At 43.2% G+C, this 14,024-nt stretch overlaps 1 protein-coding gene across 1 annotated transcript; it reads left to right on the top strand.

Annotated features, from left to right (window-relative positions):
- Positions 1-644: 644 nt before the first annotated feature.
- On the top strand, positions 645-6,073 carry LOC129857982 (neuronal acetylcholine receptor subunit alpha-9-II). The gene is made up of 5 exons (XM_055926796.1): positions 645-786; positions 2,383-2,537; positions 2,955-3,135; positions 3,911-4,262; positions 4,435-6,073. Exons 1-5 carry the CDS (start codon positions 691-693, stop codon positions 5,196-5,198), a joined length of 1,548 nt encoding a protein of 515 aa, XP_055782771.1. The 5' UTR covers positions 645-690; the 3' UTR covers positions 5,199-6,073.
- Positions 6,074-14,024: the final 7,951 nt, after the last annotated feature.

The following is a 14,024-nucleotide window of genomic DNA, read 5'->3' as shown; positions in this document are numbered from 1 at the left end:
GCAAACCAGATGGCACAATTTCGTTTTTTTATAACTTTTTTTGACAGCCATGCATGGGCACACTCCAACACTCAGACATCATTTACAAAGGAAGCATTTATGTTTAGTGAGTCCACCAGATCAGAGGCAGTAGGGATGACCAGGGACATTCTCCTGATAAATGTGTGAATTGGACCTTTTTCCTTTACTGCTAAGCTTTCAAATTGTAACTACAACTTTTGGGTGCCAGGGAAAATGTATGGAGTTAAAAGTACATCATTTTCTTTAGGAATGTAGTGAAGTAAAAGTAAAAGTAGTCAAAAATATAAATAGTAATGTAAAGTACAGATACTCCCAAATCTACTTAAGAAGTACTTTAAAGTATTTTTACTTAAGTACTTTACACCACTGATTGTTCGGCATGCCCCTTGGGCACTTCGACCCATGCATCACACATTCTCCAGACCATACCCTCTCCAAACAAGGTCATCCTTTAATTGGTGCTCAGGTGGATTAAATGGGGTAGCTGTGGAGGGGGGCTTGAACCAGCATTCCATGGGGCCAATATCATGCCGCCTGTGCCATTAAGGCTTTGACCCCTCAGAGTCTACACCTATAAAGGGAGACTGCAACAAATAACTTCTATATTCTCCTATCGCAGTGGCTCACTCGGCTCAGGGCCGGTACGCTCAACAGCTGCTCACCGACCTGATGGAGAACTACTCAAACGCCCTGCGGCCGGTGGAGGACACAGACAAAGCCCTGAACGTCACCCTGCAGATTACTCTCTCCCAGATCAAAGACATGGTGAGTCTCAGAGATTACTGACTGTGTCTCGACAATGAGCAGAGCACCACTGGCAATCTATGACTGGCTTCTCTCACAATGAGGCTTTGACAAAATGTAATCCTTGATCAAATAGTTTGCGCGTGTATAATGAGGATAACTCTTCTGAACGATATTGTAGAGAGAGATCATGCACTTTTGATCATTAAGCATTGTGAGAGAACGGCATCAATTGCCAGTGCTGCTCTGTTCATTGGTAAGACAGTATAGTCTGTATATAGTATAAAGTCAGTCATCTCTGTGACTCACCTGGTCTTTCACCCAAGCATGAAAGGCATATGTACTGTATCTTTAACATGTATCCGGACAGGGCAGATAGGTCCGCCAAGATGCCCTCACTGTATTAGTTACCCAGTTGATTGTATTGGTTCCTCTGTTGATGTGCATGAGAATCAGAATCACCTTTATTCGCCAAGTACATTTACACATACCCAAAATTTGCCTTAATGAGAAGGTGCTGCCAGCAATAGACGATAATTGAACAGAATACAGACACAAGTCCAGATGGACGTCATACAGAATATACAATATCGGAACAGTGACCATAAACCAAAACTCTGGGGCATAGGCTGATTATAGTGGCAATACACCATTTACAGAGGGGATCTATCTACATAAGCAGAGGGAGGGGTGTTGCCATGGTGAATATATACAGTGTTGTGCGGAGGTGCGCATAGTGCAAATGCAATTGAGTGCAGATTAGTATTAGAGGTCACTGATGACAAGGTCCAGTAGTCAGCCAGGAGGTCTGAGAGATGTCAGACCTCCTACTGTACAGGCCTACAGTTACTCAGCCGTCTCCTGTTTCAGTCCAGCGGAGGGTCAACCTCCCGTTCTGTGTGTCTGTGTGTCTGACTAAGTAACTAAGTGTATCTTGTCCGGTGCACTCTGAAGAGAGATGAGACATCTGTCCTACTGCCTTCATCCTCGTCTCTGTGATGATGTCCTCCTGCCACTTGGAAACGCAGACAGACTCATTACGCGTGTGTGACCTGTGTGTGTGTGTGTGTGTGTGTGTGTGTGTGTATGTGAGTGTGTGTGTGTGTAGTGAATGTTCCTTTACTCTCCTTGGTTCCCTGCTTTGGTTAACCAGTGCATCAGGTTCTGGCAGTGATACTCCCTAAACCCCAGCTGGGTCTAGATTTCACTGTTTCATTGTGTCTGACAGCTAGTCTGAGACTTTAGTGGGTTATTGAGTGACAGAGAGCGAGAGAGAGAGGAAGAGTGAGAGAAATAGAGAGAGAGAGAGAGAGAGAGAGAGAAAGAGAGAGAGATAGAGGGGAAGAGAGAGATACACATGTACAGTAGCATATTGCCCTTACCTGTGTGTGTCCACATGCTTTGTGTGTGTGTGTGTGTGTGTGTATGTGTTTGTGCGTGTGTGTCTGCGGCATCTCTGTGTGTGTGTGTGTCTGTGTGTGTGCGTGTCTGCGGCATCTGTGTGTGTGTGTGTGTGTGTGTGTGTGTGTGTGTGTGTGTGTGTGTGTGTGTGTGTGTGTGTGTGTGTGTGTGAACCTGCATCTATCTGTATGTTTATTACTGTGTCTATGTATGCAGGACGAGAGGAACCAGGTATTGATAGCGTACCTGTGGATCCGTCAGACGTGGCACGATGCCTACCTGAGGTGGGACAAGGAGGACTACGATGGCCTGGAGGTCATACGTATCCCCAGCAGCCTGGTGTGGAGGCCTGACCTCGTCCTCTATAACAAGTACGCCCGTACGTCACACAGATATATACAGCCACAGTATCATGATATCGGAATGACTTATACTATCTAGAAACAACCTCCCTTATTCACAATAACTGTTGGTCCATGAATTGGTCATGTATTAATGCAAAGTATATATATATTGAGGAAGATGGTCCCATATACAGTAGAAGGATGTTATACTATAGTAATGACATGGTAAGGCGGCAGGTAGCCTAGTGGTTGAGCGCGTTAGGCCAGTAACCGAAAGGTCGCTGGTTCGAATCACCGAGCTGACTAGGTGAACGATCTGTCGATGTGCACTTGAGCGAGGCACTTAACCCTAATTGCTCCTGTAAATCACTCTGACTAAAATGTCAAAAGATAATAGCCATGTTATTACAGTGTACAGGTACTACTTTCCCTGTTCCTCCTCAGGGCGGATGATGACTTCTCAGGGCCGGTAGACACTAACGTGGTGCTGCGCTATAATGGGGAGATAACATGGGATGCTCCGGCCATCACCAAGAGCTCCTGTGTGGTGGACGTGTCCTACTTCCCCTTCGACAGCCAGGAGTGCAACCTCACCTTTGGCTCCTGGACATACAACGGCAACCAGGTATACAGGATGGGCATCCATCCAAAGATCATATATATATATTTTTTTATTTATTTAACCTTTTCTTTAACTAAGGCAAGTCAGCTAAGAACAAATTCTTATTTACAATGACGGTGTCACAAACGTCGTCGTGAGGAGACCAAAGCGCAGCGTGATGTGAATACATCTTCTTTTTTTATAATGAAGAACACTTAACAAACAATACAAAATAACAAAACGAACGTGACCGCTATAACACTGAGTGCAAACATGCAACATCACATAGACAATCACCCACAAACCAAACTGGAAAATGGCAACCTAAATAGGATCCCCAATCAGAGACAACGATAAACAGCTGCCTCTGATTGGGAACCAATCCAGGCCACCATAGACCTACATAATGCCTAGACTACACACACACACCTAGACATACCCAAAACCCTAGACAAGACAAAAACACACATACCACCCTCGTCACACCCTGACCTAACCAAAATAATAAAGAAAACAAAGATAACTAAGGTCAGGGCGTGACAGACGGCCTACACCGGCCAAACCCGGACGGCGCTGGGCCAATTGTGCACCGCCCTGTCCTACTGCTTCAGACTGCCCTACCGCAGACATGCAGACACACACGTTCCTCGGTGTGTGGTGATATCATTCTGCCATTATCGATGCAGACAAACTCATTGTGTGTGTGTGTGTGTGTGTGTGCGCACTACACATGTCCTGCTAAAACACCGCTATTACGCTCCTGTTATATTTCACCCTCTATTCCTATGTCTCTTCCCAGGTTGACATAGCCATGGGCATGGACAGCGGGGACCTGTCTGATTTCGTGGAGAACGTTGAATGGGAATGCCACGGCATGCCGGCCACCAAGAACGTCATTATGTACGGCTGCTGCTCCGACCCCTACCCTGACATCACGTACACCGTCCTGCTCCAGCGCCGTTCCTCCTTCTACATCTTTAACCTTCTCCTGCCCTGCTTCCTCATCTCCTTCCTGGCTCCGCTGGGCTTCTACCTGCCGGCTGACTCTGGGGAGAAGGTGTCCCTGGGGGTCACTGTGTTGCTGGCCCTGACTGTCTTCCAGCTCATGGTGGCCGAGAGTATGCCGCCGTCCGAGAGTGTGCCGCTTATTGGTGAGCATGTATTTACGCGTTCTCACCCCCCCCCCGTCTCTTAATCTTTCTCTAACTCTCTCACACGCACCGCAAATCTCATACACACGTGACGTCTCATACACGCATGCATCTCATACACACATGCTGTACATGTGCATGAACTCATTTATCCCTCTCCTGTATGTCACAGGAAAGTACTACATAGCGACGATGACGATGATCACGGCCTCTACATCTCTGACCATCTTCATCATGAACATCCATTTCTGTGGTGCAGAGGCCAAGCCTGTTCCTCACTGGGCCAAAGTCCTCATCATCGACTACATGTCCAAGATCTTCTTTGTCTACGAGGTGGGAGAGAACTGTGCCACTGCCACCTCTTCCTCCTCCTCCTCCTCATCACATTTTGGCCAGGACGATGTCCACCAACCCAACGTCAGCCCCCACCACCAGGCCAATGGGAAACCGGAGGGCAACAGCGGCCGAGAGAACCAGTACCGACACAAACACCCCAGACCCCAGACTCCTGGACCCCAACGTCACTCCAAGCCCCGACACCAACACCACATCACCAGAGATGAGAAGAACCATCTCTCCAGCTCCAAATACGAGGGCTTTGAGTCCAACAGGAACCTCCCCCTGGGGGACTGCTGCAAGGAGGCTCCGCCCTGCTGTCCGGAGGATGAAAAGACAGCCGTGGTCGCTGCTGCGGTGGCCTCAGTAACCTTTGGCCCCTGTGTGTTCTGTAGTCACGGCAGCAGCTTACCCGGGGTGGACTCCAAGCTGGTGCGGAACGTGGAGTACATTGCCAACTGCTTCCGGGAGCAGAGGGCCACCTGCGCCAAGGGGGCGGAGTGGAAGAGGGTTGCCAAGGTGATGGACAGGTTCTTCATGTGGATCTTTTTTATTATGGTCTTCCTCATGAGCATTCTAATCATCGGCAAGGCACCATGACAACGCTGGCTACCCACGTGTTGTTATTGGAGACTGTTCTGCGCACGGTTTCCCAAAAGCATCTTAAGGCTAAGTTCTTCGTTAGAACCATATGATCCTATGGTTCTATGATAAACTTAGCCTTGTGCTTTTGGGAAACCAGGCCCTGTTCTTTTGTTCATCAAGAGAGTATTTGCATGTATATTATGTGTGTGATATGTCTTACTGATGGAACTAAAGAAGGTGCAATGGGAGATGGCTATTTTGATAGATATCTATGTTATTTCCTCATTTCTGTTAACCTTATTGGAGTTTTAACATTTCGACAAATACAATGAACTGCATTGTGGAGGAAAGACTATATCGCACTCTTGTGATCAATGTCCTGATTATCATAAGCACGATCAGTTTACTGAAGTTTGTCAACTCATTTCACTCTTTCTTTTCATCTCTGTACAGAAAAGACATGTTATATTAAAAAACATAGCAAATACTGTGTATAAGTAAACTCAAATATCACTACAAGTGTATACCATACTGTGTGTGAATGAACGGCACACACAGCAATCATTGTTGTTTCTGAACTCCATACACCCTCCCCGTACTAATATCTCCCCACTAAATAAAACCAGTAGAACTATCACATATTACTCACCAGACTGAAATCAGACTCCAGGGGTTTCAGCGACAAATGACCCGCTCCGGATCCACACGCCCGGAATCATTTTTCACTTCAAAATCATCCAGTCAATAGTTAATGACTGCTTTTGTTTCCAAACAAACAGGCACTGTAAAGATGTAAGGTAATATGGAACATAAATTATGCAACACAATGAGTTTACCCCCTCCAACAACACATACCAAGAGGTTGGTAACATTCAAGTGTTTGTGAGTGTGTGTGTTGTGTGTGTTGTGTGTGTGTGTGTGTGTGTGTGTGTGTGTGTGCGTGTGTGTGTGTTGTGTGTGTACTGTATGTTTGTGTGTGCTGGCAGGAAGTGGTTGGGGTGGTGTGGTTTACTTTGGACTCGTCTGCACACCTCATAGAAGTAGTCAACCACTCAAAGGGCAAAGTATTTGACCAGAGTGCCCCCCTTATTTGTCCCTATGGATCCTTGTACAGTTTGAGTTTTTATTAGCAGAATTGCCGCTACTACCTTGTATATCCAGCAGAGGGCAGACATCTCTCACCAATTATCCTCTTGAACGGCACCGAAAATAGGAGACAGTGAATTTGAAATCAGATGTCTTTACAACAGCCACCTTTAATACTTTACATATACATAATAAAAAACAATGTTGATTGTAAAATAAAGATATGATCATCACATTTCATTTTGAGTGGAGGATTATGGATACATAACCAACCAGTGTTAAAGAGACTAGTTCATCATCATAACTGATACTAAACCTGTCTCTTGAACCTATCCTCTGACATTAATGAGACCCTGAGTTCACTCAGACAAGGAAGCCTGAGCAGTCATCATCCTCTTCAGGGAAATGATTGTCATGCTGAGTCTGAGAGTGAAATCTCTGCCATTTGCATACTGGGGAAGCCTGTCTCTGGTCCTATTAGTGTACGTTGAGCCGTGGAGCCGATGCATGCTATGATCACCCCAGGAGACAGTGAAAAGTGGGAAACATGTAATTTGCACAGACAGGAGAGCGGCTTGGGAGAGACTGCTGGGGAAATTGCCAGGGTCTTTTTTATTCCACTTAAAGAAGGTTGGGGGAGCCTATCCACACCTGTCTGCAATGCTGTACAGGAGGATGGATCATCATGATATGGACTGTCTCATGCTTCATGACGTGACTGTTCATTATGGCATTCTGATGACTAATTAATGACTCATCATCATTTAGCACTGTAATAAACATCAGTGAATGCGCTGGTTGACTGAATACAAATAAAACAATGCATTAAAAAATCCATAAATGTGTAATTCTTGTGCAATTCATATCTATCGACTAAATTGAGTTTTTTCAATCATCGTTTTTTACCTGGCGTTAGTGCGTAGCCCAAGCTTTATGGCCTAACTGTAGCGCGCCAAATACAAACCAATTGCCAAATGCTTTTGGGAACTTGGGAAGAGAACGTCAACGTTAACGTTAAAGTTGTAAAAGAGGATGATAGCAGTGCCTGCTATGTTATGCGTGATGATTGTGAGGCGCTATACAGTCTACTGTTCCGATGAGTTAATTGAATAATAGTCTGACATCTGGACACTGACTGTATGTATAAACTCTCACATAGGCTACTATAATATTAACTCCTGCAGAATGAAGCATTTCTTGCGGTAAAAAAACAAATGTCAATTTTGACTGAGGGCTATTTTTCTTCCGTCATACGGGAGTAATAAAGGCCTACTTCACTATTTTTGTGGGATTTTTCTGTTGTTGATATATATATATATACATATATTTGTATTATTATTTATTTCATTTTGATTTATCAGGGGGTGCTGTAGCACCCTAGGCACGCCTACTTCCCGCGGCTGTGTTAATATCCATGGACAATGGATGAATGTTAATGTGATCCCATACAGTAGGTCTGGCTAAAGACAATCACAGACAAAGACATATATATAAACCAACCTGACTGCAGAGGGCTCGTCCATATCACACGAAAGTAACAAAATGCTCGCAGTTGAACATCAAATCATAGCCGTCTAAGAAGATCACTGAAATTCTGTCACACTTGTGCCTCTGGAGATGGAGGGCATTGATGTGTGTTGTTGCCAATCCTGATTTTTCCAGTTGAAATTTTGCTTTCAGAAATGTGTTGTAGGCGAAGAACTTGTCATTAAGAAAGAAGGCCTCATTCAGCAGTTGTTCTCTGTTCAATAAAACTGATTGAGACAATAAATGCAACCTAAACATCAGCAGGCCTAATGTTACATAGGATGTCACCTTTCCAACAAGTCAGTTCAACAAATTTCTGCCCTGCTAGAGCTGCCCTGGTCAACTATAGTGCTATATTTTATGCCTAAAAATTGGGAAATTATATATATTATATTTTATACTAATACAATTGCACAGAGAAAGAGATTTTGTTTAACAAGTAATATAAAAACATTTTTAAGGTAGGGATCAAAATTCCTTTCAATACCTCACCTTGTGAGGATAATGGCACTGAGCCTTTAAAAATGTATATACACTGCTCAAAAAAATAAAGGGAACACTTAAACAACACAATGTAACTCCAAGTCAATCACACTTCTGTGAAATCAAACTGTCCACTTAGGAAGCAACACTGATTGACAATAAATTTCACATGCTGTTGTGCAAATGGAATAGACAAAAGGTGGAAATTATAGGCAATTAGCAAGACACCCCCAATAAAGGAGTGATTCTGCAGGTGGTGACCACAGACCACTTCTCAGTTCCTATGCTTCCTGGCTGATGTTTTGGTCACTTTTGAATGCTGGCGGTGCTCTCACTCTAGTGGTAGCATGAGACGGAGTCTACAACCCACACAAGTGGCTCAGGTAGTGCAGCTCATTCAGGATGGCACATCAATGCGAACTGTGGCAAGAAGGTTTGCTGTGTCTGTCAGCGTAGTGTCCATAGCATGGAGGCGCTACCAGGAGACAGGCCAGTACATAAGGAGACGTGGAGGAGGCCGTAGGAGGGCAACAACCCAGCAGCAGGACCGCTACCTCCGCCTTTGTGCAAGGAGTAGCACTGCCAGAGCCCTGCAAAATGACCTCCAGCAGGCCACAAATGTGCATATGTCAGCATATGGTCTCACAAGGGCTCTGGGGATCTCATCTCGGTACCTAATGGCAGTCAGGCTACCTCTGGCGAGTACATGGAGGGCTGTGCGGCCCCACAAAGAAATGCCACCCCACACCATGACTGACCCACCGCCAAACCGGTCATGCTGGAGGATGTTGCAGGCAGCAGAACGTTCTCCACGGCGTCTCCAGACTCTGTCACGTCTGTCACATGTGCTCATGTGCTCAGTGTGAACCTGCTTTCATCTGTGAAGAGCACAGGGCGCCAGTGGCGAATTTGCCAATCTTGGTGTTCTCTGGCAAATGCCAAACGTCCTGCACGGGTGTTGGGCTGTAAGCACAACCCCCACCTGTGGACGTCGGGCCCTCATACCACCCTCATGGAGTCTGTTTCTGACCGTTTGAGCAGACACATGCACATTTGTGGCCTGCTGGAGGTCATTTTGCAGGGCTCTGGCAGTGCTCCTCCTGCTCAAAGGCGGAGGTAGCGGTCCTGCTGCTGGGTTGTTGCCCTCCTACGGCCTCATCCACGTCTCCTGATGTACTGGCCTGTCTCCTGGTAGCGCCTCCATGCTCTGGACACTACGCTGACAGACACAGCAAACCTTCTTGCCACAGCTCGCATTGATGTGCCATCCTGAATGAGCTGCACTACCTGAGCCACTTGTGTGGGTTGTAGACTCCGTCTCATGCTACCACTAGAGTGAGAGCACCGCCAGAATTCAAAAGTGACCAAAACATCAGCCAGGAAGCATAGGAACTGAGAAGTGGTCTGTGGTCACCACCTGCAGAATCACTCCTTTATTGGGGGTGTCTTGCTAATTGCCTATAATTTCCACCTTTTGTCTATTCCATTTGCACAACAGCATGTGAAATTTATTGTCAATCAGTGTTGCTTCCTAAGTGGACAGTTTGATTTTACAGAAGTGTGATTGACTTGGAGTTACATTGGGTTGTTTAAGTGTTCCCTTTATTTTTTTGAGCAGTGTATTTTAGGAGGGAGAACACATTGAGAGGGATCTTAGACCATTCCTCCATACAGAATCCTTCCCGATCCTTGATATCCTTCGTCTGCGCTTATAGACTGCCCTCTTCAATTCAAACCGTAGGTTTTCCATGGGTTTCAAGTTCGGAGACTGAGAGAGCCATTGCCAAATCTTGATTTTGATATGTGCTTGGGGTTATTGTCTTGCTGGAAGATCCACTTGCAGCCAAGTTTCAACCTCCTGGCAGAGGCAACTAGGTTTTTGGCCAAAAATATCCTGGTACTGGGTAAAGTTCATGATGCTGTTGACCTTAACAATGGCCCTCAGGACCAGTGGAATCAAAATAGCCCCATAACATCAAAGAATTACAACCATATTTTACAGTAAGTTTGGGCTTTTCTTCTCATGCATTCTCATTTCTACGCCAAACCCACCACTGATATGCGTAGCCAAAGACCTCTATTTTCATGTCAACCAACAAATGTAGACTCCTGGAGTTCGCTAAATGGTATTGGTTCTTGGATTGGAACTGGTGCTTTGGTCAGATGACATGAAAATAGAGCTCTTTGGCCACGCACACCAGTGGTGGATTTGGTTGATGGCTTTTTTTAAATCCAATGAATTTTCCATGTAGATTCCACTTCACAATACATTGGCAAATTAGGTTGAAACAACAGTGATTCAACCAGTTTGTGCCTAGTGAGATATAATACAATTAGTACAAAGAGTGTCGTTTTAGTATGTAGTAGGCAAGAGATGATTGGGTACAGCCTCTGTAATGATTGATTTGAGATATCAGCTGATGTAAGAAGGGCTATATAAATACATTTCATTTGGTTTGATTTGTAAAATGTATTTATTTGTAAAATCAAATCAAACATGAATTTAAAGTTTTTTAAAGTTTGATTTGATTTAGTCCTACTCTTTAGCTTTGATTTTTGGTTGAGACGGAGAAGTGAATCCAACATATTAATTATTAATTTGTAAACAAACTGGAATTAAAGCCAAACTAAGTCAGTGGCACAGATGGAACTATCCAAGCAGAAGATACAGTGTACATCTCATTCAAATGTTGAAATTTGGTTGCATTGACAAACACAATCCAATATTACAAAAAAGCATTACATTTGAAATCATTCAGAGGTAGAAACCCTAGGATAATATACAGTGTATTGTCTATTTTTAGTTGATTCCTGGGTTGAATTGAAACAATAGCTGTTGATGACTTTGCGTTGTAAAAAGGTTTGTATTTGGTTGCGTTAACAACCAAACACAATTCAATATCACATTTGAAATACAGTAAATAGCCTAAAGTTAAGGCTATCTTACTAACTAATGTAACATTCAACCTTAAAATGAGGCTACAGTAACTATACATGTCTTCTTATGTAATCATGTAAAGCATCTATGTTCAAGTTACCATGCATAGGTCATCGCAGGGTCTGTGGAGATCTTCACGATTGCTGTAATAATCTGCATAGAATCCCAAACGCATTGATCACTTGCACTATGTACTTTTAATGTCATCTCAACTGCCATCCAGGTCATTTGGTTCTGCTATTAGATAAAGCACAGTGATAACATATTCATCTTTTGAATAAAATAAATGTCTTTACATTTAAAATGATCTGTGCTTTTAAATGGTTGAAAGCACGGTGAGAGACATTTGGGTGTCAACTAAACCAAAAATCAGACATTGTTTTGGAAAAACTCCCTGGTCTTTGTGGTTGAATCTGTGCTTGAAATTCACTACTCGACTGAGGGACCTTACAGATAATTATATGTACAGAAATGAGGTAAACATTCAAAAATCAAGTGAACCACTGTTATTGCCCATGCAACTTATTATGTGACTTGTTAAGCACATTTTGACTCCTGAAAGTATATAGGCTTGCCATAACAAGTGGGTTGAATACTTATTTGATTTCAGTTTAAATGTTTTATTAATCTGTAAAAATGTCTAATAACAAAATTAGATCAGTGGCACAAAATCTCAATTTAATCTATTTTAAATTCAGGCTGTAACACTACAACATGTGGAAAAGTGTTTAATATGAAAAAAATAATAATAACAAGAGATAGGTAGATTCCCACAGCAGTATCTTCTAGGCTGCATTTGGCTGAAACCAGGGTTGAAGTCACTCTTCAGGAACGGAGGGTGATGACATGTTGAAGTTGGCAAGCCATCACGGTTTGTGGAGCTTGTGATGAGGATGCTGAAAGCCACACTCCTTTGGGAATACCATTAAATACCGAGCCAACAACATAACTGTTAACAATGGATTGACCCCATCGTCACTCACATAGGTTTTAAAGACCTTCGTTTTAGGTGATCAGATGGAGAACTACAATTTTTTTTTAAACACCCTCGCGAGCACAGGGAAGAGAATACTTATCTCTGGCCCTCTCCCGTGCTACTGAAGGGGTTTGGAACATTTCAGCCTTTTCTTTACCCTGAATGAGCACCTGAATAAGCTTTGCAACGACAGGAATGTCCCTTTTTGTGACAACTTTGATTTGCTGTGGGAGCAACCAGCACTTTTTTAAAAGAGACGGGATTCAACCTAACCGCAGTGGTTCCAGGATTATTTCCAGCAACATCGCAAACTGTTTTAGAGACTGACAGACGTGGTCTGGTAGTGCTCTAGTCCTCCCTGTCAGAATGAGCAACAGATGATTTGGAAAGCATATCAACTCCTGTAGAAATGGCACTATGGTTATTGTGAGTAACCTAATTAATGTTCCTTCATCTCGGCCTTCATGTGAGCTTATACATACTGTTATCTCCTACCATTCTGATAGATTCGAGACTGTCCGAAAACGTGGTTATAATGTTAATAATTCGGTTGTTATTCCTTTGGCTACCTGGAGGCAGACACCCCAGAGGCAGAGTGGCCCACACTCATTGAATATGGCGCTTTGAAATGTTAGAGCAATCACAAGTAAAACCATTCTCGTGAATGACTTCATGACTGAGCGCAAAGTTAATTGCATGTTTCTCGTTGAAACATGGCTGTCATCAGACTGTAGTGCCGCTCTTATTGAAGCCTCTCCTCGGACTACGGCTTTTCATTCTCTGACTATTGTCTATTGTCCTTGAGAACTAAGATAAAATCATTGTGTTGGGCGATTTTAATATTCATGTTGACAAAGAGACTGACTCCAAGGTCATTGAATTTATTAATCTTTTGAGCTCTATGGACTTTATCCAACATGTTACTATGCACACCCATAACCGTGGCCATACTCTGGACCTGGTTATTACCAAGGGGGCTTTCTATTAACATATCCTCTATTGTTGATGTTGCTTTATCTAATCACCACTGTGTATTTTTTATTACATTGTTGCCCATAGCATTATTGAGAAACACTATCTTACCTCTGAAGTTGATGCAAATTGTATTGAATGTATGAACAATACTCCACCACCTATTCTGCCTTCCTTTTGTGATGATTTAGTTGAAACTTTAATAACAAATTAAGGGTAACCATTGATGCCATAACTCCAGTAAAGTTGAAAAAAGGCCACATCCAAACGATGATCCCCTTGGATGAGTGAGGAAACTAATAAATTAAAGAGAAATTGCAAAAAGGCAGAGTGGAAGTGGAGAAAGTCAAAGTTGCAGGTCCATTATGATATTCTGAGAGCAACTTGGCATATACAATCCATTCGGAAAGTATTCAGACCCCTTCACTTTTTCCACATTTTGTTATGTTACAGCCTTATTTTAAAATGTATTAAATAAAAGATATTCCTCATCAATCTACACACAATACCGCATAATGACAAAGAGAAAACAGTTTTCAAATATTTTTTTCAAATGTAAAAAAAAGCAAAAACAGAAATAACTTATTTACACAACTATTCAGACCCTTTGCTATGAGACTCAAAATTGAGCTCAGGTGCATCCTGTTTCCATTGATCAGCATAAAGTGAAAGGGTCTGAATATTTTCCGAATGCACTGTATAAGAAGGCAATTAGAAATTCCAGACGGGCTCATTTTTCTAACTTCATCACTATTAATCAGGATATTTAGAGAGCGCTCTTCTCGACAATTGATGGCCTGATAAGTCCTACCCCCGCAAACCTATGTGAACTTTCCTCCACATCTAAATGTGAGGAGTT

The sequence above is a fragment of the Salvelinus fontinalis genome, chromosome 6, assembly GCF_029448725.1.
Source record: "Salvelinus fontinalis isolate EN_2023a chromosome 6, ASM2944872v1, whole genome shotgun sequence".
Lineage (NCBI taxonomy): Eukaryota > Metazoa > Chordata > Actinopteri > Salmoniformes > Salmonidae > Salvelinus > Salvelinus fontinalis.
This window is presented reverse-complemented; position numbering and strand designations above follow the sequence as displayed.